The sequence below is a fragment of the Vulpes lagopus genome, chromosome 11 (assembly GCF_018345385.1).
Source record: "Vulpes lagopus strain Blue_001 chromosome 11, ASM1834538v1, whole genome shotgun sequence".
NCBI lineage: Eukaryota > Metazoa > Chordata > Mammalia > Carnivora > Canidae > Vulpes > Vulpes lagopus.
In genome coordinates, this window is record NC_054834.1 from 50,373,936 (window position 1) to 50,387,297 (window position 13,362).

At 44.2% G+C, this 13,362-nt stretch overlaps 1 protein-coding gene across 2 annotated transcripts in view; it reads right to left on the reverse strand.

Annotated features, from left to right (window-relative positions):
- Positions 1-449: 449 nt before the first annotated feature.
- The window catches only part of TTC17 (tetratricopeptide repeat domain 17), a 115,945-nt gene continuing 103,032 nt past the window's right edge, over positions 450-13,362 (reverse strand). For both annotated transcript variants that reach the window (XM_041722570.1, XM_041722569.1), the window contains 3 exons: positions 4,677-4,796; positions 3,703-3,846; positions 450-1,604 (listed from right to left, as the gene is read on the reverse strand). In XM_041722570.1, the coding sequence (XP_041578504.1) occupies positions 1,473-1,604; positions 3,703-3,846; positions 4,677-4,796 (396 nt within the window). In that variant the 3' untranslated portion in view covers positions 450-1,472. The remainder of the gene's footprint in view (positions 1,605-3,702; positions 3,847-4,676; positions 4,797-13,362) is intronic.

A 13,362-nucleotide genomic window follows, 5' to 3' on the forward strand; every position in this document is an offset into this window, starting at 1 on the left:
GGTCTAGACTTGGAATAAGACTCTTAACATGAAGGAAAGAGGAATTTCTAGATCTGGGCAGATTTGCTGGCAGGACTGAAGACCTCTGCTGACAAGGGCCGACGTCCACCAGCAGGCTAGCATGCCGGCCTCCACAACGCCTACCTGGATCAGCTGCGCATCAGTGCCCACCCAAGGGGCGGGGCCCCGGCGCTCAGACTGCTCCCCATCCCGGAAGGTCGGGCATGCACCGACCCTGAGCACGTGCTGACCGTGCAGCCTTCCCAGGCAGACGCAGTATGCAGACAGGTCCACCAGCCACAAAAACCAGGGATGGGCCGTTTCTCTGCTCATCCTGCGGTGGTGACAGAGACCACCTGGGACTCGAGCGAGTCAGAGCCGGAGCATCGTTGGCTTCTGGGCTGTCCACCTTAGCCGGGTTTGAGATAAAAAAACACGCTGCAGACCTATTTTGCTCATAAACAACTTTTATTTTTGTTCTCAGTATGTGCCCTTGAAGATTCCAAAATGTTTGGAGTTTCTGATTCTCCTGGGACCAGAGGTAAAAGCCTTGTGCGGAAACACTCAACCTTGGCGCATCGCTCTCTCCTGAGGAGCTAAGCTGGAAGGCCTCAGGGAGAGGAAGCGGACAATCACACCGTATTCCAAGATGGGTAACACAGCGAACAAAGAATTAGTAAAACATAGACTCAGTCTGTAGAGGGCTTCAAATATACATATTCTATATATATAAACCTGTTATATAGGATTTCAACTTATTGTTTCCTTGTGACTTGTAATTAAAGTACAAATGATATAGATGTTGTACACCGCTGATTTCCCCTTCTCGGCCCCCCTCCCTCCCCAACATAAATAACATTACAAAGGTCACGTGATCCTAAGAGTTTTTGTTGTTGTCAATATTTTGTTTTAAAAATCATTTCCCCTTCCTCCCCTGCAAACTACCTCTGAGAGTTTGTAACACAGCAGCCGGGAACGGACACGACTGGGGACGGCATGGATCTAACGCACAGAGCGCACGACGCGGCTTCTCACTGGCACCAGGCGGGCTTTGGCAGGTCCCACGGACAACAGAGGCTAGGCGGGAAGTGGGGCAGGTGCGGCGCTTTCGTCCTCCGCCAAAGAGGAGGCGGCGGCGGGACCACCGAGAGAAGCCCTAAAGGCATCGAGGTTTTGCACAGCTCCAGAAACGTCCTGGCTCAGTATTTACACGGTTATCTTTCTGCTGCATTTTCCTTTTGAGAAATTTGTGTGTCGGAGTTTGGCTGGGGGAAAGAAGCAACTTAAAAACCCAAAACGAACCAATTCCCACTTATGTAAAAGTCCCGTTGTAAGTCTTACCCAGTTATTTTCACACACATCATTAGATACTGACAATGACTGGGTTCTTTTCTTACTCTTTTTTTGAAAAGCATGAGAAGAAAGAGGAGAGAGCTAGGGAACGAGGGAGGGAGGAGGGAAGGAGGGGTACCCTAAGGGGAGCGCCGTCCCTTCTTCAGCATTAGGTGACACTGGATGGTCTGGATTCGGTTCTTGGCCGGGACGAACTCAGGCTGCAGCTTCAGCGTCGATTCATACCACACCAGGGCCTTCTCAAACTCTTCCTGTGAGGAGCAAGGGACAGACATGAGACATGCTGCCACTGCCCGCCTCTGAACGCCACTGTTTCCTCCGCGCTGGTAGTGACCCTGCAGCGCCTCCTCAGCAGGTCCCTATCTCTGAGGAAGCCGAGGCCCGGCAGGAGCACCACCTCCAAGGTCCCCACCACACAGACAGTGAGGCTGGAGCCCGGGAGCCCGGGGAGGGGGGAGCCATGCACAGGCTGGACGCGGGGGGCAAGAGTGGACCAACACTACCGAGCTCTGGCCGCGGGCCAGGCCCTGTGCCTCCGTCTCATCTGCACAGAAACCCCGAGAACTATGCCTGCCAGGTGCTCCTCGTTCATCTGCCTGCGTTTCCTATTATAGCTAGGGAGCTGGAAGTCAAGTGTCTCAAAGTCACTTACTGTAGAGTTTGAAACCGTTTTCGGTTCTCCTGAGCATTTAAAAATATGAGCATCGTTTGGAAATGATCACTGTCATACTGAAGGTGTTCATGTTTGGCTGAGACCAAGACTTTTTTTTAAAAATTTACTTCTGCCATTTTGCTATTTCTTTTTCTTTTTTCTAAGATTTTATTTTTTTATCCATGAGAGACACACACAGAGAGAGAGGCAGAGACCCAGGCAGAGGAAGAAGCAGGCCCCATGCGGGGAGCCCGACGTGGGACTCGATCCCGGGTCTCCAGGATCAGGCCCCGGGCTGCAGGCGGTGCTAAACCACGAGCCACCCGGGCTGCCCCGAGTCCAAGACTCTCAAAGAAGAGCCCAAACCAAACGGTTAAATGACTCCTTCGGCAGAATTCCTCGTTCATAGTAGCAACTTTCACATTTACTGGAGACAAAAATAGATTCTTCAATTTTAAGCAGCAGAGGGAAATCTGCACGTTCAGCAGCACCTACCTGGCCAAATTATACTCGCTGCCTTTCAAGTCAAGGATGACATGTAAACTTACAGCATCAAGTCACTCATTCTATTAACCTTTATGGAGAGAACCTTGGGAAGAGCCCCGTGTGGGACGCAAGCTTCAGATGAAAGTGCGTGGCACGATTCTCATGTTAAATTCAGCTGTGACAGCTTCTGGGGGACCCCTGGGGTTTTAGATTCTGAAATCAGGAGCTGTTCCTGACCAGAATGAGGGTTCTAGACGAGGGCTTTGCCATTTTCTCTGTAGTATCGCCACGAAACTAGTGGCACGTCATCGCTCATTACATGTTCATACACACACCTCGCGTGTGCCGAGCCCTGTGAAGGGCTAGGAACAGAAAGATGGAAGGTGTCTTTTTCCTGAGGTGCTCAGTGTCCGGGGGGAGAGACAGATACTTAAAAAATTATAAAACAAGGTGAAAATATGGTGGAGACATGCACAGGGCCTTGAAAGTGCAGTGACAGGTATGAAGCCGAGCCTGAAAGCAGGAGGGCACGAGTGCTGACGTCCACGCGGAGTGTTAGGTAAGGTTTTCTGGAACAGGTAATGTTTCCAGAAAACTAGGTAAATCCGACTCTCCCGTTAGTGTTCAACTTACCGGGAGGAGCTACACAGTTGCAAATACTTAGATTTCACTAAGTGAAATAAGTAGTGAATTTCATCACTATTTTCTTTTTACTTCACAAACCCCTCAGCCATAAAGTGCCCTTTGGTGGCACTGACGATGGACAGACACAGGACACACAGGAACCTGGAGGCTGTGGACAAGGTCACGAGAGATCTGAAAGCAGAGGTGCGCCCAGGGGACAGCAAGGCCCAGGACCAGGGGGACAGCCAGACCCGCTATCAGGGGGACAGCCAGGCCCAGGACCGGGGGGACAGCCAGGCCCAGGACGGGGAGACAGCCAGGCCCAGGACCGAGGACAGCGAGGCCCAGGACCGGGGGAACAGCCAGGCCCAGGACCGGGGGAACAGCCAGGCCGAGGACCGGGGAGGGGACAGCCAGGCCGAGGACCGGGGGGACAGCCAGGCCCAGGACGGGGGGATAGCCAGGCCCAGGACCGAGGACAGCGAGGCCTAGGACCGGGGGGGGGGCCGCGAGGCCCAGGACCGGGGGGACTGGCAGACCCAGGACTGGGGGACAGCCAGGGCTGCCACACGGCCCTCCACGCTCACCATCGCCACGTAGACGTTGCCCAGCGTGAAGTGGTTGACGGCGAAGTGCGGCGCGATCTCCACGGCCATGGTGGCTACTATGACAGCGTCGTTCCAGAGCCTGGCGTTGTGCAGGATGTTGGCCAGGCTAATGAGGGGCACGTCCTGTGGTGGGAAGACAGGGGCGAGAAGGAAAGGACGTGGGTTTTGGGCTCTTGTGGCCGGGCGTCCTGGTCACAAAGAGCACGGCCAGCTTTCCCGGGCAGCCTCTGTGGTCCGCTTGCTCGGGGCCCACGCAGGGCTCACGTGGGAGTAAACCGGCGTGTCACTCCCTTCAATGGGCAAGTCCTGCCTCAAAATACAAGGCAGAAGAGTCAACCGAGTAAGGAAGCTGCTTAGTGAAGGCGCCGGTTTGCACCGGGGCAGGCCGTCCCCGGCCGACACCGTCCCGGGCCACACCGGGATGCCTGCTGTCGTACCGAGTGTCTGTGTTCACCTGTGAGACACAGAGGCAGACACCCCGGCGGAGGGAGCAGCAGCTGCCTGCGGGCCCAATGCGGGACTTGATCCCGGGACCCGGGGGCCCAGCCTGGGCCGAGGGTAGAGGCTGTGCCGCTGGGCCCCCGGTGCCCCTCAGAGCATCGAGCGCAGGGCCTGGGCATCCCGTGCATGAAGCGGCCTCCGGGCCCCAGCCAGCCTGCGGACCCGCAGCGACAACCGGCATTTGTGAAAAGGTCGAGGTGACCCGGAGCTGCAGGGCCTTTGTTTTTGTGGAGAAGGATGAGTCAAGGGCCAGGAGCGGCCGATCACCGGACGCCATGGAGGCTGCTTCGGGTCTGGACGCGAGCGGCGGTGGCAGCGAGGCCCCCAGGCCCCGGGACAGGCTGCGCGGCCGGCATGCCTACAGGGCCGGGCCGAGGTGGGCATCCTCAAGGCCCCCAGGCCCTTCCCACTCGGGCTGAGCACAGGAGCGCGGGAGCGGGGCTGCAGCTCACCTTCATCTGGTGTGGCGCGTAGTGCAGGGCCTGGCGGAGGCAGTCGATGGCCTTCTTTCCTTGGCCCTTCACTCTCCAGTAGAGGGCCGCCATGCTGGAGAGCACCCAGGAAGTCTGGTTCTGCGAAGGGACAAAGGGACGGGCGGCGAGGCCGGGGCTCAGCAAGGGGCTGGCGAGCCCCGAGGCTCCGAGCAGGAGCACCACCCGGGGCCACCGGCTGCGTCCCCCCCAGCGTGAGGACACTGCGGCTCCGGGGCTGAAGGTCTGGCCTGAATTCGCTCAACTGCACATGGCAGCTTCCTTCCCGTGTGTGTTCTTTTGGATTTAAATTAACTTATTAAAATAAAATCACTGAACTTTTTGAACAGGTAACTCGTTTGCATGTTTCAAAGACCAGAAATTACATGAAGCTGTAAGTGAAAACTCTCCCTCTCTTTCCTGTCTCTATTGGACACAAGGAAACACTATTTTACTTTTTGGTCCTATGGAACTTTCTAGGATTTCTTTACAGGTTATGTAAGCAAATATGAATATAGGCTTATAATCCCCGCTTTCTCTATGAGGCAACGTATTACTTTTATGTAAGAGGTAACAATCATTTGCACTGGTTTTTTTTTTTTTTTTTTTTTTTTTTTAAGATTTGAGGGAGAGAGAGAGAGGGAGAGAGAGCGTGAGCCCGAGCAGGAAGGGCAGAGGGAGAGAGAATCTCAAGCAGCCTCTGCTGAGTGCAGACCCAGATGCGGGCTCAGGGCTCGGCCTCCAGGTGCTGAGATCGTGACCTGAGTCGAAACCGAGAGGATTCAACTCCAGATGCAGACACGGGGATACACGTGTCATCAGCACACACCGCTCCCCATACGCTCGCAACAATTTAATCACCCACCAGAAGTACCTGGGTCCCTGTTTCCTTACAGCCTCACCACAGTCTGTTAAACCCTTCGACTCCATTAGGAGATAAAAAATGGGGTTTAAATATGCATTTCTCTTACGAGTGGAACTGACCACCTTTCATGTTTGACAGCTCTTTGTATTTCTTTTCTGTGAAGTATCTGTTCTTACATTTTGTTCGCTTTTCTGTAAGGTCTTTATTTCATCTATTTAAAAAAGTTCCTTATATACATATACGTACTAGGGAGATTAGTCCCTTGTCTGTGGTATGAATCACAGATACAGTCCCTCAGTTTCCTGGAGTCTGCCTTTGGACCTATGGTTTTTTTGTAGGTTCTGATTTCTACATAGTTCAGCTTATTGATTTTTTTAAAGAAGATTTTATTTATTTATTCATGAGAGGCAGAGACACAGGCAGAGAGAGAGAAGCAGGCTCCATCCAGGGAGCCCGATGTGGGACTCGATCCCCGGTCTCCACGATCAGGCCCTGGGCCAAAGGCGGGTGCCAAACTGCTGAGCCACCCAGGGATCCCCAGCTTATTAATTCAGATCGCTTCTGGATTTTCAGTTGTAGCTAACAAGATCTTGCTTACTTCACAGTTATCAAGAAATTTTACCATGTTTTTTCCCCTAGAAATTTTTATAGTTTCATTTTTTACATTTAAATCCTTGATCCCTTTGAAATTTAACTCGGTATAAAAGACAGAGATCCAATTTTAATTTTCCCAGGTTACTAGGTTGTCTCAATAAGACTTAACAAATAATTCATCTCTCTTCCCCCAGTGAGATGCTACTTTTACCATATACAAAATTTCAGTACTTAATTTAGGTCTGATTGTGGATTTTCCCGTCTATTTCATTTGGATGGGTGGTCTTTTACTCCCAGCCATTACAGATGAAGCAATCAGAAAACTTCCCCTGCTTTCTACCTTCTTTCTTTCTTCCAATCTAATTTCTTGGTGATTTAATCATTCTTCATTGTCAGGGCATACAGTATTTACATTCTGTTCTATCACCCTATTCCCCACGTTTGTTTTCCTATTGGTTGTGCACTTAAATACATTAATTGATCACTGACATTACTTTTGGGTGGCTTCCCCAATCATCTCGTGGTTGGTTGAGGTTCAGCCCAATACTGTTGGCAGGAACGGTACTCTGAGATTGTTGGCATGGGCTGCACTGCGCTCCACCAAGATTCACAGGTTGAAATCTCAGCCTCTCATACCTCAGGATGTAACTGTATTTGGAGATAAGGTCTTTAAGGAGGTAATTAAATTAAAATGAGGCCACCAGCGTGAGGCCTTAATCCAGTAAGACTGGGTTTATATGAAGGATTTCTAGAAAAGGAAGAGACGTCAGGGTCCTGGGCGCGGAGGACAGTGGGAGGCTAGCCACCTGCAGCCAAGGGGAGCCTCAGAGGAAAGCTACCCCAGGTCCCGGGCCCGCGGGCTCCACAATGGGTGAGAACACATTTCCACCATTTCAGGTACCCCGTCTGTGGTGCTTTGTTATGGTAGCTCTATGTGTTCAAAACTTTGTCTGCGGCCTTCGTACCTGCAGGACTGCTGGCTGAATGTAAAGCCACGGCTCATTCTTTCTTTCTTTGAATAACGTGTTGGCATCGTTCCCTCACCTGCCTCCCAGCACGGAGGGCTGCTGTGGAGCAACTTGAAGCTGCCCGATTTATTCCCCCTTCTTAGGGACTTCGTCCTTTAGACTGGCTTCTCAAAAGGATTCTTTTTCAAACTAAAGTTATCTTTTTTTTTTAATGCCAATATTTCATATATACGAAAGAGCATATTTATATAATTATCTATACACATAATGAACAATTACATAAACATACTTATGCTGTAAAACATAAAATGACTGTCCCAGAAGCTGCCACCCTAGTCAAGAATGAACGTTCTTACACTATTCCCACCTCTCGCCTTTTCTCCAGAGGCACACACTGTCCTAAAAGCTGTGTTCATTATTCTGTTGCTTTTTAAAACACTGTTCCATCGCTCACACACATGCACACATATTTGCTTCAACGGTGTCATACTCCGTGTACTCCCTTCCTGTGCATTACAGAAGTCATGTAATAGTGTTAAGGAGTCTTCTGGGACTTGAAGTTCTTACTCAACACTCTATTTCTAGAATTCATCCATGTTGTGTGTACCTTTAGCTCATTCAATTTGCTACACAATTAAATGTCCACTAAGTGAACATACTGTAATGTATTTATCCATTTTCCATAGATGGGGGCTCTGAGTTACTTCCTGTTTTTAGGTTTCCTGTTGCAAAGTAATGTGCAGAGTTTCTCTAGTCTAGAGTAGATACCTGGCGGTAGGTAGGAGTGCTGGCTTACAAGACATGCAAATGTCCGACTTAACGAGGGAATGCTAAGTTGTTCCCTAAAGGTACCGGAACAGTCTAGCATCCCGTCGGCAATGCTCCTTCTTGCTTTGTAGCCTTTCTACTTCTTGGTATCATCAGTTGGAGTTAAAATAGCATCTTACTGCAGCCTTGGTTTGCATTTCCTGATCATTAGTGGGACTGGAAATTGTTCCTTGTGTTTATTGGCCACACATATCTTTTTTCAAGGGAAACCTCTGTTAATATTTTTTTAGGTATCTTTTTATTTTATTATTTATCTTTCTTATCAATTGGTCTATATGTTCTGCATGTTAGTCCTTGTATGTGGAACGTGTTATACATACTTTAACTCTGGCTTAGCTCTTTCATTTAAAAAATGTCTTTAATTTTAAAAAGTTTAAATTTTAATGTAATTGAATTTATTCACATTTTCTTTTCTACTTAGTACTTTAATATCCTAAAAAATCATTTTATATTCCAGGGCCAGAATCTCCTACATTTTACTCTAATTTTTAAGGTTTTTGTTTTTGACACTTGAGTCCTTGGTTCACCTGGAATTCCTTTGTATGTGTAAGCTATGAGGTGAGGATGAATGAGCTCAGCAATCCCCTCTCCCTATTGGTCTCTCCATAGTCCTGTGAATGTCAGAGTATGCTTCAGGGCTTTCTATTTAGTACCCCCTTGTCACTATTTCTGTTTATCCTTGAGCACATGGCATAATGGTTTGTTTTATAAGTTTTCATAAAAGTAAGGCAATTCTCACCACCTCATTTTTTTTCAATAGTGTCATGTCTGTTTCTTACCCTTCCTTGTAAAGGGTTTTTAAGTACCCTAAAAAAAAATTTGTTGGTATTTTGATTATAGTAGCATGGACTCCATAAATCAAATTGGGGAAAACGGACATGCTTATGATGTGTGTCGTCTTATCCATGAACATTATAGATCTCTTTATTTAGGTATTTTGTAATACAACTTTCAATAAAGTTGTATCAATTTATGCAGACAAGGCTTACAAATTTTTGTAACATTTGTTACTGGGATCTTTATATTTTTATGATGATGGAAATTCATTTTGGAAATTATGTTTCCTAAAACTTTTTGCTGCTATATAGAAATTTAACTTACTTTTATTGACTTTATAGGCAGCCATCTTGATAAAAATGTTATTATTTCTAAAAATTTGGGCAGCCCGGATGGCTCAGCGGTTTAGTGCTCCCTTTGGCCCAAGGTGTGACCCTGGAGACCCGGGATCGAGTCCCACGTCGGGCTCCCTGCATGGAGCCTGCTTCTCCCTCTGCCTGTGTCTCTGCCTTTCTCTTTCTCTGTATCTCTCATGAGTGAATAAATAAATAAAATCTTTAAAAAATTTTTTGTAGTCTTTTGGGTTTGCTATGTATAACATAATTTCTGAATAAGATTTTGGTTTTTTTCTTCCTAATACTTATGCCATTAATTTATTTTTCTTGATTTACTGTACTTGCTAAGACTTTTGGTACAAATGTGAGGAAAAAGTGACGTAGGCATTCTCTTTCATGATTTCAAAGAATTATTTTAAATATTTCTCCATTAAGAATCATCTTTGCGGGACACCTGGGTAGCTCAGTGGTTGAGCTTTGGCTCAGGTCGTGATCCCTGAGTCATGAGATCGAGTCCCACATCGGGCTCCCCGCAGGGAGCCTGCTTCTCCCTCTGCCTGTGTCTCTGGCTCTGTGTCTCACATGAATACATAAATAAAATCTTAAAAAAAAGAATCATCTTTGCTGTAATATTTTATTGATTCTTCTCATCAGATTAAGGAAGTCCTTATCTATTCTTGAATTTGGATTAGCTTTAACATCATAAATGGTATTGTATTTTATCAAATGCAATCTACTGCATTAATTTCATAATTTTAATCCTTTAATTTGGTTGATGAAATAAAGATTTTCCTAAAGTTAGACCATTTTTGTATTTCTGGGATAAATCCAACTTGATCAAGGTGCATCTTGTAAAAGAAAAACAGACGCCATTGGATTTAGTCTGTTAAAATCTGGCTTATGGTTTTCACCTATGTTCATGAATGAGTTTAGAGCATGATTTTTCTCATAATGTCTTTGTCTAGTTTTGTTTTCAAGGTACACTAGTTTTGTCTCAAGCAATCAATTGGGAAGTTGTTCCCTTTTCTGCTGTCCAAGAGAATCTATTTATATTGAGATTGTATATTTTTTAAAAGTTTAGAATTCACATGTAAAATCAACAGATTTTAATATTCTTTGTAAGAATTTTTTTTAGCCTATTTCTTCAACTTATTTGAGTTATAATACCCAAATCAATTTGGGTAATTACATTTTTATAGAAATTTGTCTTCTTTACATTTGTTTTCAAATTTACTGGCATAAAATTGTTAACTGTATCATTTTCTAATTCTTTTTAGTTTTTTAGCTGTAGTTTTGCTTCCCTTTTCCCTCAATATTGGTTATTTGTGGTTTATTTTTTTCTTGATTAATTCTGCCCAACTAGTGCTTCAAAGAAACAATTTTTGGATTGTGGATCTCCATTCTATTTTTGGTTTCTGTTTCATTGATTTCTGCACCTAACAACACAACTCAAAAAAGAAAGAATCAAAAACTGGTAGAAAATAAAATATGCACAAATTCAGAATTGTAGTTGTAGATTTCAACATGCTTCTCAATAACTGATAGAAGAAATACACACAAGAAAAAAATCAGTAAAAATAAAGAAGAAACAAACAATATTATCAAACAACTTGACCTAAATGACATCTCTAGAATACTCTAACAGTAGTAGTACTCTTTTCTGAAGTACATGGTACATTTACCAAGGCAGATTATATTCTATAATATATAAATATATATTAATATATTATATAACTATTAATACTTAAGATATAATATCTATATATAACAAGTATGAGTAAGTTTTAAAAAATTTAAGTCACACAGACTATGTTCATTTACTGCAATGAAATTAGAAATCACTTAAAGAAAGAGATCTGGAAAATGTCCAATAGTTGGAAACCCAAATAAAACACTCCTAAACAACTTACAGATCAAAAAGGAAGCTAAAAGGAAAGTTATAAACTATTTTAAGCTGAATAAAGATGTAAATATGACAAAATTTGTTTTATATACTTAAAGTACAATTTAGAGGGAATTTTTAGCATTAAAGACCTACCTTAGAAAAAGCAAGGGATCAAATCAATAACCTAAGCTTCCACATCAAGAAACTAAAAAAACCTCAGTGAATTAAATCCTAAGCAAGCAGAAGACAGGAAATAATAAAGATATGAGCAGACATAAATGAAAGAGAAAATAAAAACAATGGAAAAATCAATGGATCTAAAAACCTTGAGTTCTTGGTTCTTTGAGAAGAACAATAAACTGAATAAATTTCTAGTCAGTCTGATCAGGAAAAAAAAAGAGAAAAGATAACAAACTATCAACACCAGAATTACGAGAGCATATGTTACTACAGATCCTACAGATCTTAACAGAATGAGGAAAAAACTATGACCAACTTTATGCTAATAAATTCAACAACTTAGATTAAGTGGACAAATTTTAGAGATACAACTAACAAAACTCACTCAAGAAGAGATAATTTGACTATGTCTATTAAAGAAATTGAATTTGTTGTTAGAAATCTCTCACAAAGAACAATCCTGGCCCAGATGGCTTCACTGCTGAATTCTATCAAATATTTAAGGAAGAAATAATATTACTTCTCTATAAACTGTTCCGGAAAAATACGGTGGAGGGAACACTTCTCAATATACAGAGTGATTATTAACCTAATAACAAAACTAGACAAAGTATTACCAAAAAAGAAAACCACAGGCTAACACACTTCATGAATATAGATTCAGACACTAATTGGCTTATCAACAGTGGGGAAAGGTATTTATTTATTTTTTTAACACTTTATTTATTCATCAGAGACACACACACACACACACACACACACACACAGAGGGGCAGAGACACAGGCGGAGGGAGAAGCAGGCTCCATTCAGGGAGCCAGATGTGGGACTCCATCCTGGGACCCCAGGATAATGCCCTGGGCTGAAGGCAGGCACCAAACCACTGAGCCACTCAGGATCCACGGGAAAGGTATTTATGTTGGTATCTGTTAATTTTTAAGATTTTATTTATTTATTTTTAAAGATACTTTATTTCTTTATGAGGACACAGAGAGAGGCAGAGACACAGGCCGAGGGAGAAGTGGGCTCCCTGTGGGGAACCCGATGTGGGACTCGATCCCAGGACCCTGGGGTTACGCCCTGGGCAGAAGGCAGTCGCCCAACTACTGAGCCCCCCAGGTATCCCGGTATTTGTTAATTTTTCAGTAGATCATTGATTTTTGCTTTATATATTTTGAAGTTATTTTATTGGGTATGTGTAAGTTTAGAATTGGTCTTTCTGGTGAATTAAATCTTTTATCATTACATAGTCCTTTTCTGCCCCTAAAATTTTTTTTTGTTTTGAAATAGATGTTTTTAGGTAATTAATATAACTATACCTACTTTCTTTTGATTAGTAAGTATTAGGTGCAGCTTTTTCCATTTTTTTCAACTTTTATATTATGTTTTTGGTATGAATTAAAACGTGGTTCCTTTTAAAAATTTCCAATTTGACATTTTGTGACTGTTACATTACAGAATTTTTAAAAAGATTTTATTTGAGAGAGACCGTGTGTGAGCACATGAGTGGGGAGAGGGGCGGGAGGAGCAGCAGACTCCCCACTGCGGGAGGGAGCTTGATGCTCTATCACGGACCTACCCCCCTGGGACCATGACCTGAGCTGAAGGCAGATGCTTAACCAACTGAGCCACCCAGGCGTTCCTTGTTACAGATTGTTTTTAAGATTGTTTACTTCTTGGCTTCTATTTCTTATCTTTTTTTGCTGCTGTTGTTCTGATCCTTAAATGTTGCTTTTTTCCTATCTCTTGATTTTTTTGGGTCCTCTTCTTCCTATCTTCATTATTTTATCCTCAAAGGTTTGGGATCCGTGCTTTCTTTTTAACAGTGAACCTTAATTCTTTACTCAATATTTAATGTAAAATCCAAGCAATATATTCATTCATTCCTCCTAAACACGAAGAGGCCTTTTGAACACTGTAACTCAGATCAACTCACCCTCAGATACATATTGTTTTGCATGGTATTTCCCCCCCCCCCCCCCGCATGGTATTTTAGTTCAGTCATTTCTCTTAAAAATCCCACAAATTATCATTTTCTACAGACAATGTTTGTTTGGGTTTGCATGCCTGTATCACTATTTGCTTGGCAAATCTTCTTCTGTCTCAGACAATCTTTCTTTGGCTTTCATACAGAAAAGTTCCTCTGGACAGGGCTCTTGCTAATAAACTTTTTCCAGTTACCTTTAAATGTCTTTATTCTTCTCTCATTGTAAGGTACGCAATTCTAGGGGACCCAGT